Consider the following 18,030-nt stretch of genomic DNA (forward strand, 5'->3'; position numbering starts at 1 on the left):
GACTATAAGGGTGACTCTTTAAAAGTCAGATTTCATTCTCATTTTCAGATGCTAGTCAAAGTCCCAAGCTGTGACTCAAACATGGCCCAGAGTGATGCAAAAGGATTCTTTTACTCAATTTCCACCCATCTTGAGCAACCAAACAGGAAGTTGGAAAACACCTTTGTCAAGTCCATGTTTCACTTTGTCCTCTCCACGGTGGGAGTATTTATGACTTGGGAGAGAGGGTTCACGTGGGAACCATAAAAAGGGGATGGAAAGGGGCTGAGAACACTAGCACCCTCCTACAACAAACCAGCAGATCAGTGGCCTGGGATCTCCTGCTCCACCCAACCAGACGTGTACTTGCCGTGTAACCACAGGCCAACCACTTCCCATCTGTGGACCTTCATAGTGAAGAGCCTGGCCTAGATGGAGGGCCCTCCCAGCTCTGACATTCTAGACTCTCCCTACCACCGTCCTCCCTTAACTCGGAGCAGTCTGATCTCAGCACTGAACATCCAGTGGGCTGACTCCCAAATGCAATGGCCTTTTCTAGATCCTGAGCCTTCTGGAGCCACCTGCAGCCTTCCATGCTAGGGATCACCTCCTCTCTAGTTCTCCTGCTTATCTTTGTTGGATCCCGCTCCGGGTCGCACAGCTAACTGTGGGTGTCCCCAGTCTCTGACCAGGACCTCTTTTATTCTCTCTTTGCATCATTTCATCTCTGATTTCATTAGCTCTCATTGATTCAATGATCATTTCTATACACCTGCCTAACATCCATGATACTGCAGTCCTTTTATCACCAACTTCTTCCTGGAAATCTCTTACTAGATGCCCCTTAGACATCTAATCCTCAACCTGTCCCAAACTGAACTCCTCACCTTTCTCTCAAGCCTAACCTCTTCCAAGATGGGGTCAAGAACACCCCCATCCTTCTAGTCACTCAAACCTGAAATCTTGTTACCTTCAAATCTCCATTCTCTTACTCAGTTGCAAAGTCCTGTTGATCCCACCTTCATAAGCTATCTCTCCACATATAATCCTTTCCTGATATTGCCACCATTCCGGCCCTAATCATCTCACACCTGGATTCCAACAATAGTTTGCTAATCTCCCTGCTCCCATCCCTCTATTCCAGCCCATCCTTGGCTTAGTAATCAAATTAATCTTCCTCAAGTCTGACCACATACACCCTCCTGCTCAATCAGCTCCAGTGGCTGCCTAGGATCTCCAAGAAGGCAATTGGGGTTAAGTGATTTTCTCCTAGGATTACACAAGTACTAAGTATCTGAAGCTGGATTTGAACTCAGGTCCTCCTGACTTTAGGCTTAGTAAGCTCTATCCCCTGCACCACTTAACTGTCCCTTCTGTCTCATTTTTAAAACCTTCTATAATCTTCCCATTCTTCCTTCTTGCTTTCCTCCATAGACTCTTAGATCTAGTAGCACTAGTTTCTTTTCTGTTCTTTGAACAAGAGACTTCATCTATCCACACTGGGCATTGTCTTTCTTTCTTCCTTTTTTTAACAGTATTTTTATTTTTTCCAGTTACATGTAAAGACAATTTTTAACATTTTTTAAAATAAAATTTTGAGTTTCAGATTTTCTCCCTCCCTCCCTCAGACAGTAAACAATTTAGTATATGTTATATATGTGTTGGCCATTTTCAAAGTCTCCCATGACTAGAATTCTCTTCCTGTCCTCTCTATCACTGACTTCCCTGGATTCCTTCCAGTCTCAGCTAAACCTTCTTAATGCTATCCTGTATACACTTAGTTTATACATAGTAGTTTGCATGCTGCCTCTACCAGATACTATTTTGAGCCCTTAGAAAGGAGACAATGGGTTTTTGGTTGTGGGAGGGTTATCCTTTGTAACTCCAACACTTTAGCACAGCATCTGACCCTAACCTTAAATTAGGCTTGGTCCCTGCCAGCTTTGAGGGTCTATGAACTATGTTTGATGGGCCTTAGCTCAAACTTGCTTTGTTCTATGCTTAATTCTACTGAATTCTTCAGTCCACACCTATCACTTCCTCATAGGAGAGAAGGTACTAACAATCACAGCTGCCCCACTAAGTTATGGGCTGTCTTGTTCAAAACCAAACTCTTCTGAACTTCCCTATTTTGGTCAAGGTTGCCAACACCCTTCCAGGCAGTTGAGTTCAAAACCTCAGAATCTTCAGTTCCTTGCTCCCCTCCTCCAATCAGATGCTATCTTGTCAGTTCCATACTCTTCTCCATTCACATGGCCATCACCCTATTTTAGCCCCTCATCCCCTTTGTCCTGGACTCCTGCAACAGTCTCTCTATTGGTTTCCCTGTCACAAGTCTCTTTCTCCGGCGTATTCTCCAAACAATTGTTCATGTAACAACCCTAAAGTATCCCTGCTCAATAAATTTCAGTGGCTCTCTATTGCTTCTAGGTATACCTACAAATCCTTATTTCTGACATTTACATCTCTTCAAAAATCCCTCTCGAGGTTACCTTCCCAGACTTATGTTATATAATTGACAGAAATCAGAAATCCCCCTTAACATTTGGCCCAGGCAGGCCGACTCATTTGTGGTTCCTCATCCATTAATCCCCATCTCCAAACTCCTCTTTGCATTTGCCTATGCTGCCCTATACACTCCCTCCTCACCTCTGCTCTTTAAAATCTTCAATTTCCTTCATTGCTCACTGAAAGCTCCATTTTCTATAGGAAATCTTTCCAAATCCCTCAGTTGCTAGCATCTTCCCCCATCAAATTACCTTTTATTTTCTTTATTATATATTTTGTAACAGCATGTATGTACCCATTATTTTTCCCAAGACTATAAGCTCCTTGAAGGCAGAGGCAATTTAATTTTTCTTTATCAATAAGTTATGGTCTATGAATGTTATGGAATATTATTGTTCTATAAGAAACGATCAGCAGGATGATTTCCGACAGGCCTGGAGAGACTTACATGAACTGATGCTAAGTGAAATGAGCAGAACCAGGAGATCATTGTACACAACAACAATAAGATTATAAAATGATCAATTCTGATGGAAGTGGCTCTTTCCAACAACGAGATGATTGTGGCCAGTTTCAATGATCTCGTGATGGTGAAGAGAGCCATTTTACACCCAGAGAGAGGATAGTGGGAACTGAGTATTTATCATAACATAACATTCTCACTCTTTTTGTTGTTTGCTTTCATTTTGTTTTCTTTCTCATTTTTTTCCTTTTTGATATAATTTTCTTGTGCAGCAAGATAATTGTATAAATATGTATGCATATATTAGATTTAACATATATTTTAAAATGTTTAACATATATTGGATTACTTGCCATCTAGGGGAGGGGATGGGGGAAGAAGGGGAAATTTGGAACACAGGTTTTGCAAGGATCAATGTTGAAAAAGCTTTAATAAAAAAAAAAAAACTAATGTTTCTTTATTTTTCCATTCGTCTAGCATATGATAAGTGCCTAATAAATATTTAGGGATTGACAGATAGTATGTGCATGACAATTATTAATTGTTGATTAATTGAATGGGAGCATCCTAACACTGGAGAGCTTAAAGCAGACTATTTCTTGGAGATGCTATCACAAAAATCCCTTGGAGGATGGATTAGATAGTCTCTCAGGCTCCTTGGGGGCACTGGACCTAAAGAAGATAATCCCAGCATCACCACTGGGCAGTTTTCAGGAAATCACTTTCTCTTTCTGGTCATTTTCCATCTACTTGGTCTATACTCATTATTTTCATGTTACCTCTCACATTACAATGTAAATTTTCTGAGGGCAAGAACTGTTTTTTGTCTCTCTTTGTACCCCTGGCATTTGGTGCACTTCCTTTCATGCTGTAAGTACTTAACAGATGTTTGCTGGTTGACTGACTTTAAGAAGAATTTTACTTTCCCAGTTTTCAAAATGGACATAATTTGCCCTTCCCTGTCTCTTTCTCAGAGATGTTCAGAGGCTTATATGATTATAAGGCACTTTAGAAATAGCCACCATTACTAGGAGATAAGATAGCTGGCTACATTTGTCTTTTTTTCTCCCCCCAGGGCTGGCAGGTACCAACCAGCCCTGACCTGAAGGATCATCTGGGCTGGGGAAGCTGGAAGTACCAGGCTTAGGAACAGATTTTCAAACTTGTACCAATAATGGAAGTGACACTCACTGAAGGACAGCTAGTTTTTCTGAAATCCCATTGGGTTCTGAAGGCCCAGACCGATATTCTAGCAAATCACAGGATGGTATAAGAGTCTATGTAGAATTAGAGGGATGGTATGAAGTCAACCCCCAAAAAATTAGGAAAGAGCCTGAGTTTTGGAGTCAGGGGACTTGAGATCAAATCCTGTCACATACTACATAGGTCATCTTGGACAGGTCATTGAGCTCTGTGGGTCTCAACTTCTCCATCTGTAAAATGAGGGAGTTAGACTAAATGGCCTTTTAAATTCCCTTCCATCCCAGCATGTATGATTCTATTATCAGGATCCCAAGTCATTACTCCAAACTTCTCATTTTCAGGGTGTGGAAAATGACACCCAGAGAAGTTAAGCATGTTTGGAATAGCATCAGTCCAATGTCCTGCCTCACTTGCCAGTCCCGAAGAAGTGGCTGCAGGGAACCTGGACCAGCCTTCAGAAACACACAGGGTTAGAGAGAATCCAGGGAATTTTGCCCTCTGGACTGTGGAAGAGGCTATTCTGAAATGTCTGGCTAGCAACTGAGCCCATAGAGACCCAAATAGAAGGCACCAGGTCTGGGTTTTAGTCTCAGCTCTACCACTGATTCAGTATGGGCAAATCATTGCCTCTATTTTCGTATCTTTAAAATGAGGGGATTACACAAGATGTTCTCTATCTCCTTTCTTGCTCTGATATTTTAAAATTTATATCCCAACGCTCTCTCTAAGACCTTAGAAGACATAACGAACTTGAACACAGAATGTCAGGGCTGGAAGGACCTTTAGAACAGAAAATGTGAGAACTAGAACCCAGAATGGCAGAATATAAAGGTTGGAGGCCCCTTAAAGATGATCTCTTCTTAGCACTGAGCGTATTGTCAAGGACACAATATATAGTTTCAAAATATTTGTTAAATCATCTAATAAATTCCCTTTTTTCACAAAAGAGAAAACCAAGATCCAAGTCTCTTATTATTACATTGCTCCTATCTGCATATCTAAAGTAACATGTCTGCCTAAATTTGAGCTTCACCTCTGACACTTAACTAGCTGTCTTAACATTCTTGAGCCCTTCTCACACTCAAATATACTTCCACCAGCCAGCTCCCTTCTCCCATAATTCAGTTCATCCGGCAGCCTCCATTTTCATTCCTCCCTTCAACTCCCTTTAGTGTGTTGCCTCTCTCTCATTCAGAATGTAAGCTCCCTGAAGACAAGTATTTGGGTTTGTATTAGTACCCTAATACAGTGACTGGCACAGAACCAGCACTAATTTGTCCTTTATTCTCCAAGAGAACCATGGCATTAAGAAAGCTCACTTTCGCCTCCAGAGCCATCTGGGTCCAACAGCAAGATAAGGATGACTGGGAAAGGTCCCTGTTAAAAGCCTTTAACAGGTCTCAGTCGGACTGAGACCACACTCATTCAGTGACTGGGGACCCAATTGGAATTATCAGTTGGGAAACTCCCTTCCTCTCTCCTTTTCCTCCTTCCCTCTCTCTGTCCACATGGGTACCATACGCTTACGTACACATGCTCTTAAAAACTTTTGTTTTTTGGATCGATACATCCTCCCAAGAAATCTTGAGGTTTCCTGGCTAGATTTCTTTTTTAAGGACCATCCATCCCTTAAACCAAAACTGTTCAGATTCTCATTGGTTGGCCAACAATAGGTCCCAGGCCAAGGCCGCTGGTTATTGGTTTGGTTCCTGATTGATTCAGAGTGAATGTAAATAGCAATCATTTCTGCCTCCTTCCCTCCAAGATTTATTTAGATTTTTTTACTTAGGTAAAAGAAGCCATTCTTTGCCTTAATGCTATCTAGCCTTAATCACTGAACGGGTGTGGCCCTCAGTCAAACGGAGATTTGTTGAAGGCCTCACTTCATCCAGAGCCATCTCTTAATAACCTTGATCAGTACAGACCACTGGGCCCAGCTGGCTCTGGAAGGGAAAGTGAGGCAGGTAACTTGCACAGCCCTCCCTCATTTAAATCCAGTTCACTTGCATAACATTGCACCACCTCCCTGATATCCTGATCATCTTAGAGAATAAAGAACAAGCAGGAACAACAAAGCACTTAAATGCTTCTTTCCTTCTTCTGATAATGTGTTAATCCGGGCAACTCTGCCTCCAATTCCTCATCTGTAAAATGGGGACAATAATACCTCTCTTATCTACTTCTCAGTATTTTTAGGTTCAAATGAGGAAATGGATAGAGAGGGTTTTGCCAACAGGACTGGGTTTCTTAGATCTCTGAGCTGTCCAAAGGCAACTTCATTAGGGCTTCCAGCGCTCACTAGCTCTTCCCCTTCTTAAAGGATGAAGCTTCCTTTTTGCCAAGTCCCCCAGAATCAGGACAGCCCCAAGTCTACCTGGAGTGTGCTAGGACATGCTGCCCTCTTCTGGCCACCAAGAGCCAAAGCTAAGCCGGCTTCTTTCCTGCCAGCAGCCTTCTTGAATTAATGTCCAGAAGGAACATTAGGACTAGGAACATTAGAAGGAAAGAAGGACTAACTGACCTGGGTGTGAGTTGGTATGAGGGTGTCTAGGGAAGATCAGCCTTTTGCCCCCAGGGAATAATTCTGCTCAGAGAATTCTCTTTTAAGAATTCTTTTTAAAAAAAAAAGATTTCTTTAAAAAAATAATTCTTTTTAAAAAAAATCTTAAAAAATGAGACAATTAAAAAATGGACTGTTGGGGGAGCTATGAATGAGGCTAGTCTTTCTGGAAAGCAATTTGGAACTGTGCCTTCAAGCCACTAAATTGGTATACCCTTTCACCTAGCTAACATTCTATATACTCCAGCAGAGATCAAAGAAAGAGGAAAAGAATCTATGTATAAAATACATTCATAGAAGTTCTTTTTGCAGTAGCAAAAAAAAAAAAAAAAAAAGGAGGAAGAAAAAGAATAGAAGAAACAGAGAAAAAACTAAGGGGATATCTATATTAAAGAATAGTTTAATGAGTTGTATTATACGAATACAATGGAATCTTATTGCACTGTGAGAGGTTATGAAATGGGCAATTTCAGAGAAAACTGGGAAGACCTCTATGAATCCAGGCAGAGTTAAGTGAGCAGAATAAAGTGTACAATGTGTTGCCTTATCAGTAGACAGGGGAAAGGGAAGAGGAAGGGGAAGAAGAGGAAGAATATGGAACAGAGAAAGAAAAACAACTTTGAAAGGCTTAAGTACTCTGATCAATGAAATGATCTCCATGCTGGTGCTCTTGCCAGAGATAATAGACTTAACTTAGACACAGAATGAGATGTGACTTTTGGACACTGACAGGGAGGGACTTTGCTTTGCTTGATTATATATACTTCTAATCATTTCCTAGTGCAGACATGTCTCCCCCTGTTGTGAAAAAAACCAAACAAATCCAACTCTTAATTGGATCCCTACTAACTTCCTCCTATACCCCTTCTTGCCCTTCAAAAAGCTTAAGACTGTCTGTAATATGCCCTTGCACTTTCCCTACTTTCACTTTCTTAACCCTTTACAATCTCACTTGTGGCCACATCAGTCTACCTCCTGTCATGCTGATCTATTTTTTTCTTCTTTTAAAGTCTGAAGTTTATTTTTAATAGTACTTTATTTTTCTACATATGCAAAGATAGCTAAACATTCACCTTTGCAAAACCTTGTGTTCACATTTTTTCCCTCTTCTTCCCTCCCCCTTCCCCAAGACAACAAACAATCCAATCTAAGTTAAATTTGTGCAATTCTAAATATATTTCCATATTTCTCATACTGTGCAAAAAAAAAAATATCAAGAGGGAAAAAAACACAAGGAAAAAAAACAAGCAAACAAGAAAAAGATGAAAATCTATGGTTTGATCCACATTCAATCTCCATAATTCTTTCTTTGGATGTAGATGGCACTTTCCATCACAAGCCTATTGGAATTGACTTGAATCACCTCATTGTTGAAAAAGAGCCAAATCTATTACAGTTATTCATCACATAATCTTGTTACTATGAATAATATTCTCTTAGTTCTGCTCACTTCATTCAGCATCAGTTCATGTAAGTCTCTCCAGGCCTTTTTGAAATCAGCCCGCTCATCATTTCTTACAGAACAATAATATTCCATAACATTCATACACCATAACTTATTCAGCCATTCCCCAACTGATGGGCATCCACTCAATTTCTAGTTCCTTGACAATACAACAAGTGCTGCTACAAACATTTTTGTACACGTGGGCCCTTTTTTTCTTTTTTATGATCTCTTTGGGAAATAGACCCAGTCGAGACAGCTGGTTCAAAGGGTATACAGTTTTACAGCCTTTAGAGCATAGTTCCAAATTGTGATGTCTCTCAGAGCTCTGTCCTCCCTCTCTTGTCCTATACGACTTCATTTAATGATCTCATCAACTTCCATGGAACCGAACCAACTCTCATCAAATCTATCTTTCCTGCCAAAGAGAATGGCCATTACGAATTCTTCACATGACTGAACCCAATCTTTCTGCTCCCCCAATTCACATCTCCAACTGCCTTTTAGTCATCTTAAACTATATATGTCCAGTAAATATCTTAAATTCAGTGTCTAAAACAGAACTCTTCTTTCCCTCTAAAGCTTCCCCACCTCCTATCTTCCCTATGACTATGAAGAACAACACCATCCTTTCAGACCCTCAGGCTCCCAACCTATGAGTCATTCTGGACTCCTCACTATCTCTCTCCCCACCACTCTCCCATTTCCAAGCTGTTGCCAAGGGCTGTCAACATCACTTCTAAAACACTCTTGAATATCCCCCTTTTCTCTCAGACACTGTCCCCACTCTGGAGAAGACTCTTATCACTTCACATCTGAACGATTTCAGCTCTGCTGAGGGATCTGCCCATCTCAAGTCTGCTCGAGATCTCTACAGAGGCTGGATCTCAAGAGTTTGTCATAACTTAGATTTCAGACTGGTCGACCTCCCCAGAAGATAGGATCATGGAGCTAAATTGATCTCTATCAGAATCTGCCTCAGGGATCAATTCCCCTGCTAACCACACCTAACATTGAAAACCTCAACAACAAATTTATTTATTTGTAACTTAGGAAAAAATCATGAGTGGCTGGTTAGAGAATGGATTGTAGTGGGGAAAGACTTGAGATAGGTAGACCCCCTCAGTAGATCTGAAATTAGAAGAGATACCTTACCATGCCCTGTCAGAAATCCCAGTCATGTCTCTGAGGTTAAATTTTCCCTATAAAATCTACTTATGGGCCATCGCATGGCTGCTGCCTTCCTTTGGGTGAGTCCATCATGGCACTCTGTCTCGTGGTGTGTCTCTTTACCTGTCTGTCCCCCATGCCATATGGTATCTCCCCTAATTCCACAATGCTCTCCAACCAGCTTCCTTATAGCTAACTAACTCTTTCAGGCTGCTAACCCCCTTTTAGAATTTAGTCTTCCATCTAAGAACATGCCCCAACCTCATGAGGTACTCCCTTTCTACTAGGTAATTGGGAGTGCCACTGAGGAACTTGTCTTTCATATGCTCTCCCACTCTATTTTATATTTACCATTCCTGTTGTCTATTGTATCCCCTCATTTTGTCGTATCTTCTTCCCTAAATAAATCTACCTTTTGCTAAAGAGAATGACCATTGTGAATTCTTCACATGACCGAACCCAACTTTCAGTCCTAAGTTCTACATCATCAATCCCACATCCTCAACCACAGCAGTTTGACCGAGGTTGCACCCATTCAGTGATTAAGACTAGGTAGCAATTGAGGCAAAGAATGGCCTTTTTCACTTAGTTAATCCAAAAAAACCCCTCAATCAATCAATCTATCTATCTGGGAAGGGAAAACTCTCAGGATTTCTGATTGAAGCAAAATGATTGCTATTTATATTCCATCTGAATCAATCAGGACCCAAATAAATGGTCTCCTAGGACCCAGTAGTGGCCAATCAATGGGAGAGTGGTTTTGGTTGAAAGTGTGGTCCTTAAGAAAGAAATCTAGCCAGTAAACTCCAACTCCCATTTTGGGAGGGTTTAGAAATCCAAGAAAAAAAAAAAACATTTTAAAAGCAAGGCTATGATACTCTATGTGGACTGATGGGGTAGGGACTCATTTTATATATAGCTCCCAGAGAAGTCCTTCTGGAGCTGCTGCTCTGGCTTGGCTCAGTCGGGATGGTCAGTCTCATTCTGGGCATGGCCCAGTCTGGCAGGAGGCACCCCACAGATGGTCCAGCAGAGATAAGGCTCGAGGGCCCTGAGAGTCAAAGGACCAGGATCTTAACCTTGACTCTGACAGGATGATATGGCAAAGAGTGCAGGATCTGAACTAGGGACTCCAACATAAATCCTTCCTCTTCCATTTATGAGTTATGTGACTGTGGACAACTGACTTCTCTTTTCTTGGAAGAAACCCTGGATTTGGGTTGAGAGGATGTGAATTCTAACCCTGCTCCCATTATTTAGATCTTGGGCAGGTCAATTTACTTCCCTGAGCCTCAGTTTCTTCTCTTGTAAAAATGAGAAGTCGTTTCAGCTCAAAATGTAGGATTTCTACAATTCTGCCACTGGCTTGCAACATGAACTTCAGCAAGTACCTTTTCTGAATCTCAACCAAGCTTATGGAGCAGTGGATGGAATCTGGAAAACCTGTGTTCAAATGCAGCCTTAGACACTAAATAGCTGTGTAACTCTGGGTATGTCATTTAACCACTGTCTGCCTCCATTTCTTCAACTATTAAAAAAAACCTCTCAGGCTTGTTGTGAAGATATCAAATATCAAATGAGATAATATTTGTAAATATTTTTTCCTATCAAATAAGATAATATTTGTAAAGCATTTAGTACAGTTAATAAATGCTTTTTCCCTTCCTTATCCATGTAATGGGAATAAGCACCTGCTCTTATTTCCTGAACAGGAGGACTACGGGACAGTGAGATAGCACAGTGGTTAAAGCATTGACCCTGAAATCAGGAGCACCTGAGTTCAAATTTGACCTCAGACAATTAGCATTTATTGTGTGATCCTGAGCAAGTCACTTAACCCCAATTATTTTGACAAAAAAAAAAAAAAAAATCTCATGAAAGGGCTATGAAGGGACCTTGAGGAGACTCCTAAACATTTCTTGAATAGTGGCTGACATTCATAAATCATTTTCTCCTGACCTACAGACCCAAAAGCAGCTTCCCATCCTGATTGATTGAAGAGAAGAGAGTGTATTTCATCACTGTCTGATGAAATTTTAGATGCTCTCAGGCATTCACCAGATTCTGAGATTTTTTTCACCTTTTTCACCTTTTTACAACTCTCTATTTGGGGCTTGGAATACAATTCTGGTGAAATCAAATAAAGAGACTATGCTTGGAATCTGGAAGAATTAAGTTAAAATCTAACCTTAAGACACTTACTTGTGTCTCCTTGGGCAAAACACTTCCCCTTGTTTTGCCCCTTAGTTTCTTCATCTATAAAATGGGGACAATAATAGCATTTACCCTATGGGATTGTTAAGAGTATCAAATCAGATATTTGTAAAAAGTGGCTAGCATGGTGTCTGGCACATAGTAGGAGGTGGTTGTTTTTCATTTTGAAGGAGATCAAAGGACCAAAAAAAGGACCCCTCAAAAATGACGGAGAGATGTAGCATTCTTGGCTCAGGAAGAAGGAAGTTTTATGCAGATAGTAACAATCCAAATCGTTTTTATGATGCATCGAACTCTATTTATGGTGCATCTCACCTACTCAGTGCTGATGGAGTCTCACTGATTAGTGATAAAGACATGATCTTAGATGGGATGAACACTTCCACGGTGTTCTCAACAGATCATCATCAGTCAATGCTGAAGCTATTGTCTGTTTACCTCAAATTGAAATCAATCGCTTCCTAAGTACAATTCCAGTTGAAGAAATTTTGAATGCCATTTGTGTGGTAAAGCACTGGGTGCTGATTCTATTCCAGTTGAGATTTACAAGGTGGGGTGTCTATTGCTTATTTAAAAAAAATCAGCAGGAGCTATAAAAATACTTATTCCCCCTTTCTAGGGAAACTTTCCCCTCAGCTTTTTCCTCCCCCAAATTATCTTGTACTTACAAATTATATATAATATGCACACATGCACATGTCTCCTTCATTAATCTATAAACTCCCTGAGGGTAAGGATGATTTCATTTTTGCCTTTGTCAAGTACCTAGTAGAGCAAATAGTGCATAGTAAATGTTTGCTTTCAATAAAGTTGTTTCTTTGTAGTTGTATACCCAGGGCCTAGCGGAATGATTGTTACACATCAGGAGCTGGATAAATGTTTATCCATTGACTGATAAGTAATTAAAGGGAAAAGTCCTCCCTACCAGAAGGTCTATAGCTCTACTCATATTTACAAAAGGTGGGGGAAGGGTGTGTGTGGAAGAGGAGGGGAGGGAGAAGGGGAAGAAGAGGAGAAGAAATATTGTATATTTAGAAAGGGCTTGGTTTTGCTATCAGGAGCGCTGGGTTCCAATATGCCACCAACTTAGCTGTGGGACTTAGGACAGATTTATTCTCCCTTTCTGACCTCATCTGTAAAATGAGTGACCAGGCTCCCTTCCCACAAATTAAATTCTAATAAAGATATATCTATCTAACAGAGCCCCACGTTCAGTGCTTGAGATAGAAAGGTAACAGAGCCCAAGCCCAGTGCTTGAGATGGAAGGTAACAGAGCCCCAAGCCCAGTGCTTGAGACAGAAAGGTAGATTAGACAGAGCCTACCCTCCAAGGTTTTGCCTCTGATGACTACCCATCAGTCTGATTAGGAGAGGGATAGAAGACAAGCACACAAATAACTCTGGTAGAAACAGCTTCAGCAATGGTAGAAATCAGCATATCACAGGTCTTAGAATCTAGACCTGGGAAGGAGATAAAGAGAAGCATAGGTCAAAGTGTGAGAAGAGAGGAGAGGAGGGAGAAATCGCTTTTACCAGGAAGAGCCGTGAAACCTGCAGAGGGCCTAAGGAGATGGGCTCCAAGATGGGGAATCCATTCCAGGCACAGAAGATGGTTTTAACAAAGGCTCAGAAACAGGCCTAGAGAGCAGGATAAGAATGACTAAGAGTCATTCCGCTTAGCTTTGGATATAGGAGATAAGTTGGAATCACTTTGGAACACCAACATTAGAAGTTTCATCTTTAAAGCATTTCCTCACTTTCACCCCTTGCATCAGGACCATTCCATATCTGACGCTCTAAGACCCCTCTGGATTCAGAATTCTGTTTTAAGGACCCTCCCAGGCTATTCTAAGGGCCTTTCCAGCCCTGACATTCTGTGTCCTAAGGGACTGCCTGGCCCAGACAGTCTGTGTTCTAAGGGCTCCCCTCCCCCTGGGCCCAGACAGTCTGTGTCCTGAGGGCCCTCCTGGACCAGACAGTCTGTGTTCTGAGGGCCCTCCTGACCCAGACAGTCTGTGTTCTAAGGGCTCCCCTCCCCCTGGGCCCAGACAGTCTGTGTCCTGAGGGCCCTCCTGGCCCAGACAGTCTGTATTCTGAGGCCCCTCCTGGCCCAGACAGTCTGTGTTCTGAGGGCCCTCCTGCCCAGACAGTCTGTGTTCTGAGGGCCCTCCTGGCCCAGACAGTCTGTGTTCTGAGGGCCCTCCTGGCCCAGACAGTCTGTGTTCTGAGGCCCCTCCTGGCTCAGACAGTCTGTATTCTGAGGCCCCTCCTGGCCCAGACAGTCTGTGTTCTAAGGGCTCCCCTCCCCCTGGGCCCAGACAGTCTGTGTTCTGAGAGCCCTCCCAGTTTCAATACTCATTGGAACAGATTTTGAGATTTAGGCACAGTCACCCTTTGCTGAGGTTGCATTACCCATCAGGCAGCTGGCAGAGATGCAGTGGGTGCTCCTCCCTATACACACACACACCCTCCCCTTGAAGGTAATAAGCAACAGGTTCCCTGGGGAAAAGTAGGGGATGCTGAGTTCCAGACAAGTCCTCGGTGTGCCCTGTCCCTCCCCTCTCCCAGCAGACAATCCAGGTCTTCCTCTTTGGCCTGGTCTTACCTCCAGGGGTGCAAGGTCTGTAATGGGCTGCAGGGGCTAGCAGGGCTGCAAGGACTCAGCAGGGTCGGGCTCTGGCTACTTGGTGACAAACTGCAATGAGAGGACCACAACCTGTGAATCTTCCCCAGAGCCAGGCACCCCCAAGCGGCTAGCTCCCCTCATCCTGGCTGCTCGGGAAGCGGCAGATGGGAGATGGGAGAAGAGAGACATCAAGGCTGGGCCTCCAGAGGATCTGGTCCAGTTTACTGGGTAAGGGGGCGCTCAGGAGTGCAGTGAAGGAGGTTCAGCCCAGGCCAGGGGCAGGAGAGGGCGCTGAGGGCTGGGGAGCAGAATCCCGTCCCTCAGATTGCCCCAGATTCCCTTGGGAGAAGTCCCGCTCCCCGATTCTATCAGGGGTTCCGGGATCTGCGGGGAGGACAGAGGCTGGGGGCGTATGGAATCATGGAGAAGGTACTTTGAGATTCCCCAGGAGGAGGGGGAATCACGGACTTTCTCTGTGCCCCATCAATCAGAAGGGGCCCTGCTCCGGTCACCTAGTAACCTCAAACAGAGGCTCGGGGCCAGGCACTCTGGGATCCCCTTCCCCACCCGACTCTCTCCAGCCCGGGGCTTCACTGGCTCCACCTCGCTCAAAAGTGGGGCCGCCGCCTCCGGATAGCCCCCCAGGCTACTCACTCCAAGGTCAGGGCCGGGATGTTCAGCTTGTCCCGCCGGGATTTCATGGCCACGGGAGGGGGCTGAGAGTGGGGGAGGAAGGGAAGGCCGGTAGCCTCACTCCTTCTTGAGCTGTCAGTCCGCCTGTCCCCACAGCCGCCGGCGCGGAGGGAGGGAGAGAGGAGGGAGGAGGAGGAAGGGCGAGCTGATGGGGTGGGGGTGGTGGGAATGGGGTGGGGGGCGGTCCTAGGCTCGGATCCTCAGTCGGAGCCGGGCGGAGGCCTCCACGCTGCGCTGTACCCGCCCCCTCTACGCGCGCGTCACTCCTTGCACCTCCTCCGGGGAGTCCGCCCCGCGTGCACAACTGGGCAATGGGAACCCCAAGCCGTGCCGGGAGCAGAGAAACTGGCCCTTTGGAGATGGGGTCTGGCTGGAAGGGGGGCCCTGCTCCGGGAGGGGGCTTAGAAGAGAGGCCGGATGCCGGTTGGAGCTGGCCAGAATAGGGACCTGTCCCGGGGAGGGGTTTGCGATGGGAGGGGCCCTTTGGTGGGAATGGGGGCAGAATGGAGACCCGCCCCAAGGGGGGGGTGGATAGGTAGAAATGGGTGGGGCGGGGCGGAAAAGGGAATTGCCCCAAGCAGGGACTTCGAGTTAGGGAGCCAGCCGGGAGGAGGGGCAGAAAGGGACGCGTCCCAGGGAGGAGCAAACGGGAGGGAGGGGGACACGGGCCCGAGACTTTCCTCGCGAGGAGAATGCTATTCTCATTAATAACAGCAGCTGATATTAATATGGTAGTTTAAGGTGAACAAGATGCTTCTTGTGTGATTGGAATACAGTTAAGCACTTGCTGGTCTCAGTGGCTGGGGCACCGGGAGTCCAGGGTCTCCCTGCCAGTGTCAGAAGGGGCACCTGAACTCGGGTCTTCGTCGGCCGGAGCTGGCTTTTCATCCCAGCCGCCTTTCAGAGAGAGGGGCTACTGAAATATTCCTCCCATTTCACAGAAGGGGAGGCTGAGTCTCAAGCAGATTTTGTGATCGGCCTGTGGCTGCCCGTTAGTATGAGTCAGGGCAGGGTTCAGACCCAGCTCTCTTATGATTCCAAAGTCCGGTGCTTTTATGCAGAGCTGCCCGGGGAGGGGGAGAGGAGCATGAATGACTTGTCCCCCAAATCTGGGCCTATGGTATCGCTAAGGCGGCAGGTCACCAGTCCTGGCTGTTACTGCTCAGGCTGGGCTCCGGTACTGGGTCTGCAACATGCCGGCCTCGCGGCAGGAAACCAGGCGTCCTGTGCCCCCGGCCAGTATCTGCTCCCAGGCCTGACCCCACCTCGCTCCTTAGAGATTGGCCTCCCACAGCCCTGGCCGGGGCGAAGCTCAAGGAGCCGGGGCCCATCCCAAGCTGGCCCGAGGCCAAGGGTCTGGGAAGGAAGCAAGGTGTGCCCTGGTCCCCCTCCCAGGCCCTGCCAGATCAGGGAGAATAGCCAGCTGCTGCTACGCCAGACCGTGCACCACCTTGCTCAAGCTCAAGGCAACCCAGAGGTGACCCAGAGCTCTTCATTCAGACCGTACCTCGTCCTACCCCGACCCAGCTCTCCAGCTCCTGAGAGCTCCTCAGGCCTGCTCTCTGAACCCCAAACATGAGATCTGGGACACAAAATGTCAGAAACGAGCAGCCCTTAGGCCAGTGTGAGAGCCGGGAGGGCCCTTAGAACCCGGGATGTCAGAGTTGGGAGGGCTCTTAGAACCCAGGATGTCAGGGCTGGGAGGGCCCTTAGAACCCAGGATGTCAGAGCTGGGAGGGCCCTTAGAACCCGGGATGTCAGAGCTGGGAGGGCCCTTAGAACCCAGGATGTCAGAGCTGGGAGGGCCCTTAGAACCCAGGATGTCAGAGCTGGGAAGGCCCTTAGAACCCAGGATGTCAGAGCTGGAAGGGCTCTTAGATCCCAGGATGTCAGGGCTGGGAGGACCCTTAGAACCCGGGATGTCAGAGCTGGGAGGGCCCTTAGAACCCAGGAGGTCAGAGCTGGGAGGGCCCTTAGAACCAGGGATGTCAGGGCTGGGAGGGCCCTTAGAACCCAGCATGTCAGAGCTGGGAGGGCCCTTAGAACCCAGGAGGTCAGAGCTGGGAGGGCCCTTAGAACCAGGGATGTCAGGGCTGGGAGGGCCCTTAGAACCAGGGATGTCAGAGCTGGGAGGGCCCTTAGAACCAGGGATGTCAGAGCTGGGAGGGCCCTTAGAACCAGGGATGTCAGGGCTGGAAGGGCTCTTAGAACCCAGGATGTCAGAGCTGGGAGGGCCTTAGAACCCGGGATGTCAGAGCTGGGAGGGCCCTTAGAACCAGGGATGTCAGGGCTGGGAGGGCCCTTAGAACCCGGGATGTCAGAGCTGGGAGGGCCCTTAGAACCCAGGATGTCAGTGCTGGAAGGGCCCTTAGAACCCGGGATGTCAGAGTTGGGAAGGCTCTTAGAAGCTGGGATGTCAGAGCTGGGAGGGCCCTTAATGATACAGAACATGGAATATGAGACCTGGGTGACCACTGAGCCCAATCCTCGCATTTTATAGCAGAAATAGAGGCTGAGAATGGCTGAGCCATTCGGTCCAGGTCACATTAAAGAGTCAGTAGTAGGATGAGTAGAACTCTGCAGAAGGCAGTAGAAAGAAGCCTAACCTGGGATTCAGAAAGCAGGGATCCTAGTCCCAGGCCAACACTCATTCTACATGTACCAAAAGGTAAATCACTTCTCCTCTTGGGATTGTAGTCTCCCCATCTAGAAAATGGATCATAGCCTCATAGATTTAGGGATCTTGGTGATCATATAATCCAATTTACCCATTTTACAGATGAGGAAACTGAGGGAATTTAATAGAATAATATTTGCCCTATCCCTCTCACAAGGGTTCTGTGAGGGCCACAAGGCATTACTGCTTTGTATCTATCTGGCAAGCTCTGTGAAGGCAAGGAGACTGGGTTTTATCCTTCTGTTTCCTTTCCACTCTTAATAAATGTTACAAAAACGAATACAAATGCAGGATCATTCTTGCAGGAGGCTTCTGTATACAATGCCTTATCGCATCTAGTGGACGGTTCGAGATAGGGTTTGTCAATAAGCATTTATTAAGCACTTACTGTTTGCCAGGTGCTGTGCTAAGCACCAGGGATACAAATACAGGAAAGAGTCTTCTTGCCCTAACATGGCCCTGAGAACAGAAACAATCCACCCACCAGAGAAGGT

At 45.5% G+C, this 18,030-nt stretch overlaps 1 protein-coding gene across 23 annotated transcripts in view; it reads right to left on the bottom strand.

Annotated features, from left to right (window-relative positions):
• Nucleotides 1-18,030, bottom strand: part of MAST3 (microtubule associated serine/threonine kinase 3) — an 88,188-nt gene that overhangs the window by 56,242 nt on the left and 13,916 nt on the right. For 21 of the 23 annotated variants that reach the window (XM_051972363.1, XM_051972359.1, XM_051972353.1 and 18 more), the window contains exons 1-2: nucleotides 14,821-15,086; nucleotides 14,146-14,235 (exon numbers count right to left, since the gene is read on the bottom strand). The exons of 1 other annotated variant lie outside the window; for it this stretch is intronic. In XM_051972363.1, the coding sequence (XP_051828323.1) occupies nucleotides 14,146-14,235; nucleotides 14,821-14,867 (137 nt within the window). In that variant the 5' untranslated portion in view covers nucleotides 14,868-15,086. Of the gene's footprint in view, nucleotides 1-14,145; nucleotides 14,236-14,820; nucleotides 15,087-18,030 lie in introns of those variants that run through there. One more of the 23 variants, XM_051972367.1, reaches the window with a different exon arrangement.

This window comes from Antechinus flavipes, chromosome 1 (assembly GCF_016432865.1).
Source record: "Antechinus flavipes isolate AdamAnt ecotype Samford, QLD, Australia chromosome 1, AdamAnt_v2, whole genome shotgun sequence".
In the NCBI taxonomy this organism is placed as follows: Eukaryota; Metazoa; Chordata; class Mammalia; order Dasyuromorphia; family Dasyuridae; genus Antechinus; species Antechinus flavipes.